The sequence below is a fragment of the Halyomorpha halys genome, unplaced genomic scaffold (genome assembly GCF_000696795.3).
Source record: "Halyomorpha halys isolate HHAL.00 unplaced genomic scaffold, Hhal_1.1 Scaffold971.1, whole genome shotgun sequence".
Lineage (NCBI taxonomy): Eukaryota > Metazoa > Arthropoda > Insecta > Hemiptera > Pentatomidae > Halyomorpha > Halyomorpha halys.
Genome location: NW_027108333.1, coordinates 272,096 through 286,213, shown reverse-complemented (window position 1 = coordinate 286,213; position 14,118 = coordinate 272,096). Strand labels below are relative to the sequence as shown.

Below are 14,118 nucleotides of genomic sequence, written 5' to 3'. Positions count from 1 at the left end.
ATATAAAAGTAGGTACAATTAGAATAAAAAAAAATCAAATTCCATGTTAATGGGAATGAATTTCCACTAACAACCATTTTGTCCTTATATCTCGCCTACTATTATACTTACCTGTATGCGTTATGTTTAAATTATACAGTGCTTTTTAAATAAACAATCTTTATTTTACCTACTTTCATCAAATTCAATCAATAGTAATAACCTTCGATTACCATATAAAATTCCTTTGAAAATTTCCTTTTAATCGAATTCTTAGGATAGTAAGAATATGTAGTTCACTTCTTCTGGTATTAATAATGTTTTATTTGATGTTCATAAACATGTTATAAGGGTTACATCTGCTTTGACTCTCTGTCGAGTAGTGCGTAGTTTCCCTGTCTTTTTACTTTGGAGAATAATGAATTGGATACTTGCAGCTCAGCAGAATTTTTATTTATCATGAAGAAATGGTTGGGGATATAGCCAATGAAGAACAAATAAGTTTTACTTATTTATGTTCTTAACTGACCCTACCGACCATCTTCTTAAACACATTCATATATCCAAGATAGAAAATAACGTACCATTTTTGAAAATAGTGGTTTCTGGATTAACAATTAAATACTTTTTAATCCAGCCTAATAGGCTAACTCTCCTGAATATTTCAATAATTATCTTAGCCCAAACAAAGTCAATAATTGCATGAAATTTCAGGAGATATTGATAATTACGTTAGAAAAATAAATAGATGCCATACATAACTCTCAGATAGATTCATTTTTTTTTTAATCTTTCGATAATATTTAGTTATCAACTTTTCAAGTTTTTTTTTCGCACCCTTTTTATTTTATATATTCAGTTTGGTCCATTAAAATCGTCTAATTATATAAATGTATTTAACATTGATGTGGTTTCAATATTAAGAGTATTAATGGTGGGCGGATGTTTTACAGGAACAACCTATTGCTTTCCAACCTACAGAAAAGAAAAAAAATTAAGAAGAGATTGCAAAGTGTGATTAGGAAAACAGAATACACGTAATTTCTTGGCATTGCTCAGTAGGCAATTTCTCACAGCTGGGAGTACAAGATGATAATTCCAATCGAACACAATCATCAAGGTTAGCATTGGTAATATATCTGATTTTGGACTCTGTAATGTTGATTGTGAAAAAATGATTCACACAAATTAGTTTAATGTAGTCCATTCCTTTTTATGTCTTTAATAACTCGAGGTAGATAAATTGTAATCGTTCAAAAAAATAAGGGGGCCATGATTAAAAAAAAAAATTTTAATTATGTTTGCCATTGTAGTTTTGGTAATTTTTGTCTCTTCTGTTTTTAATGATTCCTCTTTCTTCAGATTCTCTTGCACTTAAACTGTAAAACTTCTGGGGGAGACCATAATACCAAAAATAAGAGAAGGTAATTCTTCCTGGCCAACCCACCCCACTAACTAAACCCCAATTTGGCAATTACCCAATTAGTCATAAACATGGCAAAGTTTTCTTTTAATTTAACCTAAATCGGAAAATAATTTAAATTAAAATCTCTAAAAGATAAATAAATATTATCTACACGAATTTTATGGTGTGGTTTGATAAGAATTATCCATGAGGGTTATAAAAGTTAAAAAAGAAGAAAAATTTAAAAATCTGTTACTACTCCAAATTTCTACTTCAGCTGTTATTACTGAATGTCTTTATATTTTATTTCATTGAAAATGATGATATTGTTAAATCATTGTAATAATAGTTTAGCGATATAACTGTGTAACATTACAATAACTGAATGTATCCGAAGTTACGTTTTATATTATACCAGTTTGCTTAATTTTGAAGGAATTCAGAGTCTCATTTTTAAGGAATCTTGGACTAAATTTGTTGAAAACTAAATATTCTGAACGGCCCAAATTATAACAATTTATATCTTCCTTCAGGGTAAAAAAAAAAATACAAACAACCAAACGAAATAAAATTAACAACTAGAAGAAGCGAAACTAACTTTAGTTGTTTTTATCTTTTTTAGCCCTGACGAAGGCCTGTAAAGTGGTTTAATACTGTATGAATTCTTTTCATCTAACCTGGACCATCATCCTTACACATATTATACACGATCAATCAACAATCAGCCAATACAATTTTTAGGGCTTCGTCAAAAAAATCGTTTAGAAAAGATTTTGTTTTTAATAACTGAACAGAAAAATAATGAATAATAATGAATGGCCGCGTATGTAAACATCATTACAAAAGAGATGAGGTACATAATAGAGTTAATCCTTTTATATATAATTATTACTTTTAAAATTTTTTGAGGTTAATTACTTCCATCATTTGCAATAAATTATTATTTATTTATTCATGACAATTGTACAACGTAATTGTATGTTTTTTGTTATGTATATAGCTATATATACATACAAAACACAGTAAATTATAAAACTGACACTAAACACTTAAACACACATTATGCAGATATTATAAATAGACTTAAAATAAAAACATAAAAATCAGAAAAAATAAACAGGTTTATGTGAAAAATAAAAAATCACTAAGTTTATAATAAATACAAAACAGGGAGGTAACCAAACAGCACACTGGACATGAGATAAGGTCCAAAGAGATAGTAAGAAATGTAGAATGATGGCTGTGCCAGAGAGAAGTGAAGATGCACAAATGGTGGACATGATTTCCCATATGAAATCATGAGGTGATTTTTATTGTATAAAATAAAATATATAAAGAAGAAGATTGGTGTTATATAGATTTTATTATTGTTATAGGTTTTTATAGTGCATGAATATGGGACAGTGGTCCCGAAACGTTGTACAATTGTTAATGAATAAATAAATAATAATTTATTGCAAATGATGAAAGTAATTAACCTCAAAAAATTTTAAAAGAATCGACTCACCAGACTTCCTAGAGAGATAATCCATAATTATTACTAATAATCCAGTATTTACATTGGTATCATTTCGTTAGTATTTATTACATTAATTTAAGTTAGAATTGACAGAAATGGTTAAATAATGAAATAACAAATTTTGGGAGATATTTTATGTATTTCAAGATGAAATATTAATTATTCATTTTTAAATTTGAAATAAACAAAATTCATTCTTCCAAATTCAAAAATCCCGTTTAATATACATATTTTTATGCCCATTTTACAAACATAAGTTAATAATAATCTATACAAACAGAAACTAGAAAGTCTCATTTTCTTCTTAAAGATAAACTGTTGGTCATGTGACTAGAATATAATTAAATATGGTAACAGAAATAAATTTTAACAAAATGGTAACTCAATTCAGCATAATATACAACAGTTATATTATATAATACATGGATATCTAATGCAATTGTTTTATGAATTGAAATTTGTGTGAATTGGATATTTTTAAAGGATCTTTCAAGTTAGATAAGTAGAGATTAAACTATGTACACAAAGTTTAAATCCATATTGTATAAAATCAGTAGAAACGCACTGTTGTAAAATGGGGTGAAATCGTGCTAGACATGATGAAAATAAGACAACATAGAATCAGCAATCAATGTTTTCTTGTGGATTATTTTTACAGTATTGGTTTTCTAATAAAATTTGCTGAATTTCTTGGTGGCCTATTCTCACTATATTTTATAGCAACGATTATACACATTATAAAAACAATAAATGGTATACTAGATGTTCTAACAATTTTGTATAAAAAAAAAAATATTTTGTTTATGATTTCTAATTATTTGTATTAATAGACTAAGAATTTTCAAGGTTCAATACATGTATTTTTAATCCAAAACAGCAAATTAGTTTGTTTTGTGTAAAAATAATTAATAGTCAGTTAAAGACATTAAAAAACATTACATAGAGCAATAACATGAGTCATAATAATTTTTTTTTTATGAATTATAGACTTTTACTTTCTGATGAACTGAAGCATTAAGAACCTAAGTAGATTATTCCACAAACCAAACACTATATGTCAAATCAACTGTTGGCTATCTAAAGAATTTTATTATTTTTTATACCATTCAAGAGATATAGGTTGACAGATGTAGTTTATCCAACTGAACTAGTTTTTAATCTCAAATTGTATTACAATCTTCTAAACGGGTTATCCCAAAATCACAGATGGAGAGGTTGGTACACTCTGGTTCTTAATGCCTCAATTTTAGTACATTGTACCTTATTACTTAATTCTGGACTTTCTTTTTTCAGGAAGTTGATTATATAATTTTCTAAAATGCTGAGGAGAAGAATTCTAGTTTGGAATTTTTCTTCACCTCAGCATTTAAATAACTTATTACTTAAAATCATCAACACAGATGAATGAAATCTGGTAAAATCTGAAATTTAGTCTCTAACTGAAAATAATTTAAGGTTGTTATTCCTGTTTATTGTTAAACAATAAAATATTTTCTTAGAGACTTTTTTATTTAATAGTCATTATATTCCTTGATTATGGCCATTATGATTTTACAAATACAGTATGGGCCATCATTTCAAATTTCTAGAAAGAACTAATTATCAAAACCTCTTAATTACTCTTTCCATCGGACAGTGGAAATAACTGAATTGTTCATTACACTAATGAAATTTTGTATTTGAACTCATTATAAATGATCTCTGAAAAATCAATTTTGAACCATAATAATGCACATGAATGACTTATTTATTATATATACATTTAAAATTGACAAAAAATAAATAAATATAATTTTTTCACAATTAAACTTTAAATAAATTCACTACAGTTCAACAGAGATGGCTCCAGGGGAGGAAATGAGAGGCACTATCACCCAGAGCTCCGTGACACATCTGTCTTCAGACTCTTCTTTTCTCTTGGTGGACATTCTATATCTCCTAAACCCTCTGGCAGGTTCCATAAGGTGATATTTTGGTACAAGACAGACACAATCAAGTTAACAATGTAAGTATATCAAGTATTATTTCGAGACTCTTCAACTTAACAAAATTGTTCTGCTTTATTATTTGTACAAATTTTATCAATTGAATACTAATCTTATTGTCTCTATCAGTCTAAATTTCAAATCACTGAAGCTTTTTTGATCAATTTCAGTAATATTCTAGTCAATTCACAATTTATCTTTTGCTACCAAAGAATGAAAAATGTCAATGATATCAGGATAAAGAATATGTTTGGCATTTTCTCCCCAGATCATATCAACATGAGTGAACTTTGGATCAGGTAAAACTTGCAATTTAACTAGGTTGGGTAGTTTGGATGCCAGTTTCTGTACAGCCTAAAACATATAAATTTAATTGAACTAATAATTACAAAATATATTAATAGATATTAAGGAATATTTGTAGTATTTAAAAAAAAAAAAAGTAGAATGAAGAGAAAAACTTTATTTTAAAAAACTTGTATGAATAAAGTTAAGCTACAGTTTTAAAATAATTGTTATAACAAATGATCAGATGATCAAGAATTACTAGTGGCTCTTGCTGCTGAGTCAGATCTATTTTCTTAAAAGTTTGATTTTGATTAATTTCTCTATAAATTTATTATTGTAACTAGCCAATAAAATACTTCTTTTGCTCTTCTAATACATGACTCTGAGCCTAGATGTGGGTTGTGTTAGTTAATTTTGTTAGTTTCTGTCTAATTGATTGGACAAAAAACAATATGTTCTTCTTTTATTCCTAGTTGATCCCAAAACATCAGTGAACCTCTTAGTTCTACCAAAAGTTGATCTTTTAGCTCTAATATTCTTTTTAGAATGAAATTTTAAGCTCTTTAGGTTGTCAGTGGAGAAAATAAAGATATTTTTGTTATACTGGGGTCCAGCCCTATTAATTGGGAAATTGTCTTTCCAAGGTTAGAGACGCTTTGGAATGTGAAGTTTCATGAATAGAAAAACATTCGTTAAAATCTTTTGGTTGCACTTACAAGAAAAATCTTGAAGATCATCTCGAGAGCCTAATAATTTATCTTTACAATGATATCCTTTCCTTGCTTAAACCTCTCAAACCCATGAGCTACAGCTAAACATTTCTTTTCTATTTGTACATACCCAACTATTAAAGTAGTTATCTAACTTAAAAATAACCTCCTAAGTTTATGATGGGTCTCTACAAAACTTATTAATTAATCTTACCTCAGCTCACTGAAAGGAACAAAGCCAGTTGAACCATTTTGCTGGATAAATTAACCCCTCTAGAACACAGCTTCTACTAAGGTGTTGGTGTTTCATATGAATAGTTTGTTCATTTTATCTGGATTAGTTTGAAATTCTAAGAAGTAGCATTTTTATTGCTAACAATAAGAGGATCAGATACAGGAAAATTAGTCATATATAAAGGATTCTAAAAAATACCCGACTCCTTGTTTCATGTCTATAATAATAAATTATTTTAATTTAAAAAAAAAATACATATATTTGGTGATTAAAAAACAATATTATTAGTAATAACCTAGTTTGTAAAAATTAGTATAAACAAAAAAAATTATTTTCAGATTACTATATTTTTGTATAAATTATTTTATGCACAGTTGCAACCTTTTTCATTTTTCAAGAACCCATCTTTTGAGTTAAAATAAAGATGAAACATTGCATGAAAAATTAAAATATGCATCTTTATTGGCTGAATAAAATATTAAGAATAATTAGATTTATTATATGCCAACGGTCACTAAATATCAAAATTTAATCATCAAATTATATTATTATTTCATATAATATTTCTCTAGAAAAAAAAATTTGTCAGCAATGGTTTTAGAATTTTTATATTAGCGCAAAGAAGTAAATTATGAAATAAGTAGTTGGCTATGGTCATAAATCTTGTAGATGATGAGTTTGATCAATGTGTAGTTTTTAGAAACCCTTTGGCCACCTATCCAAGGCCTATAATTAATGTCACAGCAAAAGCCAATGAAGGAAAATCTTAACAAAAATGGAGAAACAAACTAATGACATTATAAACAATAGCTTATTTTTAAACAAACAAGCTTACCTCTTGTGATATTAGAGGGTCGTTATAACTCCAATATAAGATAACTGGAGCTGTAACACGCTCGAGAGGATAGCTTGGAGGTGTTGAACTATTATAGTAGATCCAATTTCTTTTCGGGCCATAGTCCAACATCTTAAATTCTCCTATACACGAATAAGGAATAATATTGGAAATATTGAATTCAATTCTTTCATTCCTGTATATAAAAGAACTGTAATCCATTATAATTTTCACCAAACATAAGATTTAAATTAATATTAGAGTTTCTTTTTTAATTATAGTTTTAAATTTTCTTTTACTTATGGTATTGTTATTGTGGTAGCCGACTTTGTTTAGGCATCCTTAACATTGTTGGGTCAAAAGCAGTGCTGGTTTGAATACAGTCTGGGAAGGTTGAAACTTATTTCATGGCAAACCTACAGGATAAATTTCAACCATCTCACACTGACTTGAATATATCGGTAACCTTATATAATAAGCTATCCTTCCTGCTCTGAGATATGAAACACCAAATGAAAAACCAATGTTATGGTATTGGTTTATATGATTTTTTTATATGGTGTTCATATTGTTATGCCTTTCTTGTTTAAATTAGTTATATTTAATAATGACATTTTTAAAATAAATATAAACAGAAAACTTTTTATTTATAGAAAAAGTTTACACATAATTTGAACTCAAAAATACTAATTTTATAAAATAAAACTGATTATACTAAATGTTAAATAGAATATAATTATAATGTATTTTTTATTTAATTTGAATTTCACTGGAAGTGAATGTAAAAGGTCGATAAAATCTAATTTATCTAATATAATTATAAATTGGACCAGATGTCTGAAATGTCACCTAATAATCAAACAAGCAGGTGAAAAGTAAGGAGGGTTTTTCCTGGAAAAGAAGAAAAAATAACATCAAAATGTTTAACTCTAATCTTTCAAAAGTTCCAGAATTTATTTGAAGTGAAAATGAATTGGGTGAACTAATACACCTTTTCTTGATATTAATCATAAAGTGATATAACTAAACCATTGTAAAATTCATTTAACCAGATAAAATTCAGTAAACCCAGTTAGATACAAATGTTTAAATCAAATTTTAACAAAAACTATATAAATAAAGGATGTTTGAGATCCACGGTCTCAGCAAAACTACTGACTAAGCTTTATGTATAGGCCTGGTTCAGTGATACATCAATCACACTTGATCGTTCATCAAATAACTGTTTGTTTTTTGTTTTTTTTATTTTATTATTTATATGTGGATACTTAACTTTTGTTAAGTGGAAACTTGAAAAGTTTTGAAAGCTTTCAACTTGAACATCCCTGATGAAGCTCTACAAAGTGGTAAGAAACGTAGGCAAATAAATAGTTGTTAACTATTTTTGTTACCTTTGACTGCACCCTTGACCATCTTCTTCATAATTTTAAATAATGCAGTCAATTATATATATATATATAAATATTTTAATGTTTTAGATGCATATAATTAGAAATAAACACACTACTTTAAAACATTTAAGTGTGAAACAATATAATAATTATACCTTCGTTGATTGCAACGAATCTTGCATTCGTCAATTTGTATTGACAAACTCATAATATTTAATAGAATAATGCTCTACTTTTTCCTAACATTTTCTTATTTTCATATCTAATAAAATGGCTATATTTTGTCCATTACAACAAATTATATATATTTTTTTTTTATCCTCTCACCATCTTTATCGATATAGAAATATCCCTACAGCATATTTAATAGTAAAATAATAAAAAATAAATCATATAAAACATGCAAATCAGTGGTTTTTAAAAAACTGTTGAAAGTTTTTTGGAATTTATAAATGTCTAAACAACTAATTTTTCTTTCTTTCTTATTTTTTAAATTTCAATTTTTTTTTCTAATCAAAAATGTTAATTTATGCAGGAGATTCCTTGTGTTTTATAGTAGATTATAGTTAATTCTTTTCTTTCTTTCTTCCATAATCATTCTGTCTTAGTTAGAAGACAGCATGATTATCTGTTAAAAGTAAATTATGTTATAATTATATTATCTAATTAATACTTTACCAGTTTTGAATACTTGGGATAAGTGGTATATACTCTTTGATGATGTTCCTGCAGGTACAAACTTTAACATATTTCCTAAGTTTTCCTGAAATATTAAACAACCTTTTTTATTGCTGATAATTGATTTTCATTGTTTCATTAAGTTGGCTATGAACGTGAAATTTAACATAATAATTTATGTTTCTGCATATTACATTCTGTTTTGTTTTTGAAATATTTCAAACCGAATTTTCTTTAAAAATAATTATTAATTGAAATTTACAACTTTATTCTTACAATAAAAAAACAAACATAATGTAAGAGTATAAAACATAATAATGGGTAGTGAAAGAACCGCTCATTGGTAGCACTTCAATGTCCTGTAGTTCTTTTCGGACATTATTGGGAATACATTGGGATGAAAAGTTACAAACTGGTGGGTTTGTGTAAGCAAGGAGTTAGTAATCAAAGGATTAATACATATTTCAGACCAAATCTACAACAATTATTTGAAAGATTTTGGATTGGATTCGGAAGAAATTTGAAAGATTATTAGAGCCCAAAAGATCAATTCTGTGGGTCCAAATAGGGCTGATAATTATACTGTAGATGAACTTTTTGTAGTAGTAAGAAATTAAGTTAAGAAATCAGAAATTAAGTTACCAAGTAAGTGTTTTAATAACCAAAATCAACAAGCAGTTTCTTATCATTTTATTCTAAGTAAGTCGCTTGACAAGGTGGAGCCCTAGGTAATGGATCTGTTCGATTCCAGGTAAGACATTCCATGATCCAGGGTGGAGAATATAACAACTACCATATGATGGCACTGTTTAATAATTAAATGAGACAGTCAAAATCCAAACTGATGTTCAGGAATCACATTATTCCTACACTGGCTATGCATTCCAGTAGGTAGACTTACAGGTTGATACCCGATGTTGGTTTGTTGTATGTTCACTGACATGATGAGGTGGGTTTTTAGGTAACCTAATTATTGACCGCACATAGATGATTTAGAGGCCGCTTTAAATTGTACACTACCTCAGAATTCCCTGCATGCCTTGCAATTGAAAAAACATCGGATCACTTGTTGTTTTTACAAAACTTAGGCTTTGCAAAAGACAGAAGCGAATTGAAGAGATTGTGTGGAATAAATTTCACACCAGAAAACTTGGTGAGCCTTATACTATGCTCAGATTAACATTGGGCAGTGGTGAAGAAATTTGTCCCAGTTGTTCTTAAAAGATGTATAAAAAAACATACAGAAACTTCAGAATCTGTTGCACATAAACAGAAATTAAGTTTCATCACATATAAACTGTTACCTTATCTAAATTGGCTCTATTTTCCCCTACACAAAGTCCAATTATGTCAAAACAAAGATCTTGAATTACTGATAAATTATTGCAGGTTTGTTCTATACTTCTGATATTTGATGATGTTCTTGGCACAAATTCAAAAATTCTTCCATTTATAAATCCGACCTGAAATAATTATGAAAACAAATAAATTTTTGTTTAGTTAAAAATAAAAAAATATAAACAATGTTATAAAATTACATATACAGCATCATTATTATTCAGAAGAAAGCGAAGAAAAGGATTTGGACCAAATGCATCATAACTTGGTGCATATGATACTGGTGCCAACAATGCTGCTCCTCGTACTTTAGAATTATATTCTGGTCTTAGTGAACTCATTACAAGAAATACAGCTGTACCTGGAAAACCATTGTATTTCTCATTTGTTAATTATAAAAAATATATATTTATTTCATAACAGATCTCATATGATATTTTTAAAAAATTTAAGACATATTACCAAGAGAATGTCCCACAAAAAATATTTGTTTTACTTTTCTTATTTTGAGAATTCTATCGATGAATGCAGGAATATCATAATAGCCAGCCTCATGAAAACTGAAAAATTAATATGAACTAGTTTATCAACATTTTTGATGAATAAATTGTTTGTCCATATATCATTTCTGAGACCCATAAATAAATGATTAAGTTGAATACCCAATGAAAATTGGCTGGTAATTTCGTAATTTAACATTGTGATAAACTCTGAAACTTTTTTTCTGCAATTATTTAAAAGTGAATAATACAAATAATTGTATGTCAAATAAATAAAGGTGTAGTAGGTCTGTTTGTGTGTGTGTATGTGTATAAGTTACAGCCTGAGTACAATGTCAGCTTTCAGGTCGTCAACTATTTCTGCTGTTTCTCTATTTTTGCTGTTAGCCCTCAACAATACTTAACTGGTGGCGAAGGTAATGGCTACTTCTACTTTAGATAAGGAGGTAATGGCTAATTCTAAAAACCAATTTTATTTTTTTTACTGCTCTCTTCAACTGAAATTTTACCCTTGTTTAGTGTGAATTTCTGAAGAAAGTCATAGTGAACGATAGTATATTACGGGACCCAATCCTGAATCTATCCCAGGAAAACCCACCGGTAGCACTTCAGTGACAAATGAAATTCCAGCTCTACTGACAATTACCATGTTACAAGCACACCCCAATGTGCTGGAGTGGATAAAGGTTAACACAACAGCCCAAATTCTGAAGAAAGCTGTGTCAGACCTCAAAACATTCAATGGAGATCGGGGAATTAAACCATTTTCTGAAAGGGGGAATCGACTGATGGAAAGAATAAAATGGGGTGGTGGACCCCAGAAAAGGATATCTTCCTCATGTTCCAAGAGAAGAAGAAACAAAGGCAATTTAGCAGGGAATATGCCGGGGAACTTCTTGCTGGTTTCAATTGAATCAGAAATGAGTTAACAGAATTGATGGACAAGGACTAGGCATAAGCCAGGATGATGTTCTTATCAGGAATCCTGAAAGTCCATTTGGCAAGAGAAATCGGGAGGAAGGAGGTCTTACTAAAGGATCGCTCATTCAAGGACGAGACTTAATGGATACTAATGCCCGGGAAGAAGAGTCACAGATAGAGATGGATGAAACCAGTGGAGTCGCTTTCCATTACACTCTATGGGTCTTTGCAAGAAAATTCTATTTCATGCATCTGAATGTTAATATACAAAAAGCTTCTTGCATTTATGACTGCAAATGTAAATAAAGTGTAATAATGTATTTTCTAACGGGTCTTGGTTTTTGTTGGGATGTAGAAGGCAACCCACTGCTTTACCAAGAAGTAATTTTCCATTACTTGGGGGGATGGGATTATTTCGTAGTCGGGATTATTTCGTAGTTTGGATTACTTTTAAATCATTTCCTTTTTTAATATAGAAAATTTAACTGTAGTAAACAATTTACCTAAAGTTCCAGAATCGTGGGTCTGTCCGACTGTACTTTAAATTATACTGATTGTAAACTGAGCCTCGTTGGTTTGTCAACCAAACATCAAATCCTGCCTTTAGTAATAAGAATGCTGAAATTAGAAAACAATTAAACATTTAATTAAGTTCCTGTCACCATAAATAGGATTCATATGGGATTTTAAAAAATTATTTTAAACATTAAACTATAATTTGAAAATAATTGATACCTATAATAAAAACAGCAAAGTCATAACTTAAAAATTTTCCTGAACTAATTAAACTATTTAAACATCTTGTTTCTAAACAAATAAGTGATTGGGTTGACAATGATGATAACTTTTTTGAATTTGTAAGATAATGATCCCTCTTCTGAACATTAAGGTAAAGAATAAAAATTTCTGGATCTAACAATAATTCATGTATGTCACAAAAATAACTGAACAGTTTTCTATCTAATGCTAATATATCCACTTTTCAAAAGTTATGGGGTTTTTGGCAAATTTAAATTTCCCCTTGTCGAATAGGAGTCACAAATCAAGATTTAAAATAAAAATTTAACTTCTTTACATAAGATTCTGCTATAATATGTTGACTTTTGATTTTAAAAAATCTAGAATTCTAGAATACTAAAAATGCTAGTATTTTTGAGCTTATTTTTACCAACAAATGCCAAAGTAGGGAAAAATATTAACTAAAAGATTGCATTCTATGATTTAACACATCAATCTTTTATACTGACATTATTATAAACCTATTTCATAAATATTTGAAATATAGATTGTTTGAGGAATGTGTCCCCTCTTACATTTGAATAAGAATTCAAGATATTGCCATCTAGTGGCAGCTATATGAAGCAGTAGGCTTTGGTAGCCATCTTAGCCCCTACAACTGACAGTCAACAGTATTCACAGAACCACATTATTTTTCCTCATGTACACTAAGCTCAAGATGAGTGAATAAACTAAACCACACTCAGGCAAAGGGGTGAAGGCAGACTGAGGGAACGAAGAGAATATGAGTATGCACCACCAAAATCTTAATAGCTCACAAGTCATCAAGATAAATCAAAATTTCAAGCAAACTTCAACACAAATAAACTACATTTATTATTTCATGTAACCCTATTAAATTCCATAATCAAAATTAAATACTAAACCACATTGTTCAACAGGGTTGCGGTAAAAAAAAAGAACAAATAGTTTATAACTATTTTAATGTCCGACAGTAGTTATAGTTATAACAAATAGTTATAAACTATTTGTTCTTTTTTTTACTGCAACCCTGATCATCTTCTTATATTTAAGTTTTACGGTCTACTATATATACATATACACACTGTACAACCTTTTAGCGAACCCCCATATAACCATGTGTCTTATAATTGAATCAAGAATAGAGGCTTATCTCCCTATTTAACCATGCTTCATTCATTTTAAATCCTCTAAATGCAGTCCACTACTTTTATTACAACCACCAGTGATATATTTAAATTACTAATAATGATGATTGTAATTTATCCTCAGGAATATTTACATTAAACATAGATATTGAATCAATTTATTTGTGAATTGATCAAATTATTTTAACTTTATTAAAAAATGTATACCAAGATCTTTATCAGGTCCTCTAGCAACCCAAACTTCACCAGCAACTGCCAGCCCATGTTGTAATATAACAGGTGGACCTGATGAATTACCAATCCTATGCATCCATAGGCTGTGCCCATCTTCTGTTATTACTTCTACATCTGTAGCTGAATAACCAGCAGCCTCAGCTATATCTTTCTGAGAAGGAAAAAAAAATCAATATGATCCCATTGAATCTAA

At 28.8% G+C, this 14,118-nt stretch overlaps 1 protein-coding gene and 2 long non-coding RNA genes across 4 annotated transcripts in view; 2 read left to right on the top strand and 1 right to left on the bottom strand.

Moving 5' to 3' along the window:
* Positions 1-1,742: 1,742 nt before the first annotated feature.
* LOC136795597 (uncharacterized) lies at positions 1,743-5,187 on the top strand. Its single transcript, XR_010843215.1, has 4 exons — positions 1,743-1,918; positions 2,007-2,237; positions 4,733-4,908; positions 5,059-5,187. It is a non-coding gene; the product is annotated as an uncharacterized lncRNA (long non-coding RNA).
* Positions 3,403-14,118, bottom strand: part of LOC106687490 (lipase 3) — a 17,440-nt gene continuing 6,724 nt past the window's right edge. Inside the window, exons 2-9 of one of the 2 annotated variants that reach the window (XM_067046674.1) lie at positions 13,899-14,076; positions 12,288-12,402; positions 10,826-10,923; positions 10,564-10,724; positions 10,330-10,488; positions 9,026-9,110; positions 6,957-7,099; positions 3,403-5,242 (exon numbers count right to left, since the gene is read on the bottom strand). In XM_067046674.1, coding sequence (XP_066902775.1) covers positions 5,075-5,242; positions 6,957-7,099; positions 9,026-9,110; positions 10,330-10,488; positions 10,564-10,724; positions 10,826-10,923; positions 12,288-12,402; positions 13,899-14,076 — 1,107 coding nt within the window. In that variant the 3' untranslated portion in view covers positions 3,403-5,074. The remainder of the gene's footprint in view (positions 5,243-6,956; positions 7,100-9,025; positions 9,111-10,329; positions 10,489-10,563; positions 10,725-10,825; positions 10,924-12,287; positions 12,403-13,898; positions 14,077-14,118) is intronic. The other variant, XM_014431411.2, reaches the window with a different exon arrangement.
* The window catches only part of LOC136795598 (uncharacterized), a 5,379-nt gene continuing 4,246 nt past the window's right edge, over positions 12,986-14,118 (top strand). Inside the window, exon 1 of the long non-coding RNA XR_010843216.1 lies at positions 12,986-13,310. This is a non-coding gene — a long non-coding RNA (uncharacterized lncRNA). The remainder of the gene's footprint in view (positions 13,311-14,118) is intronic.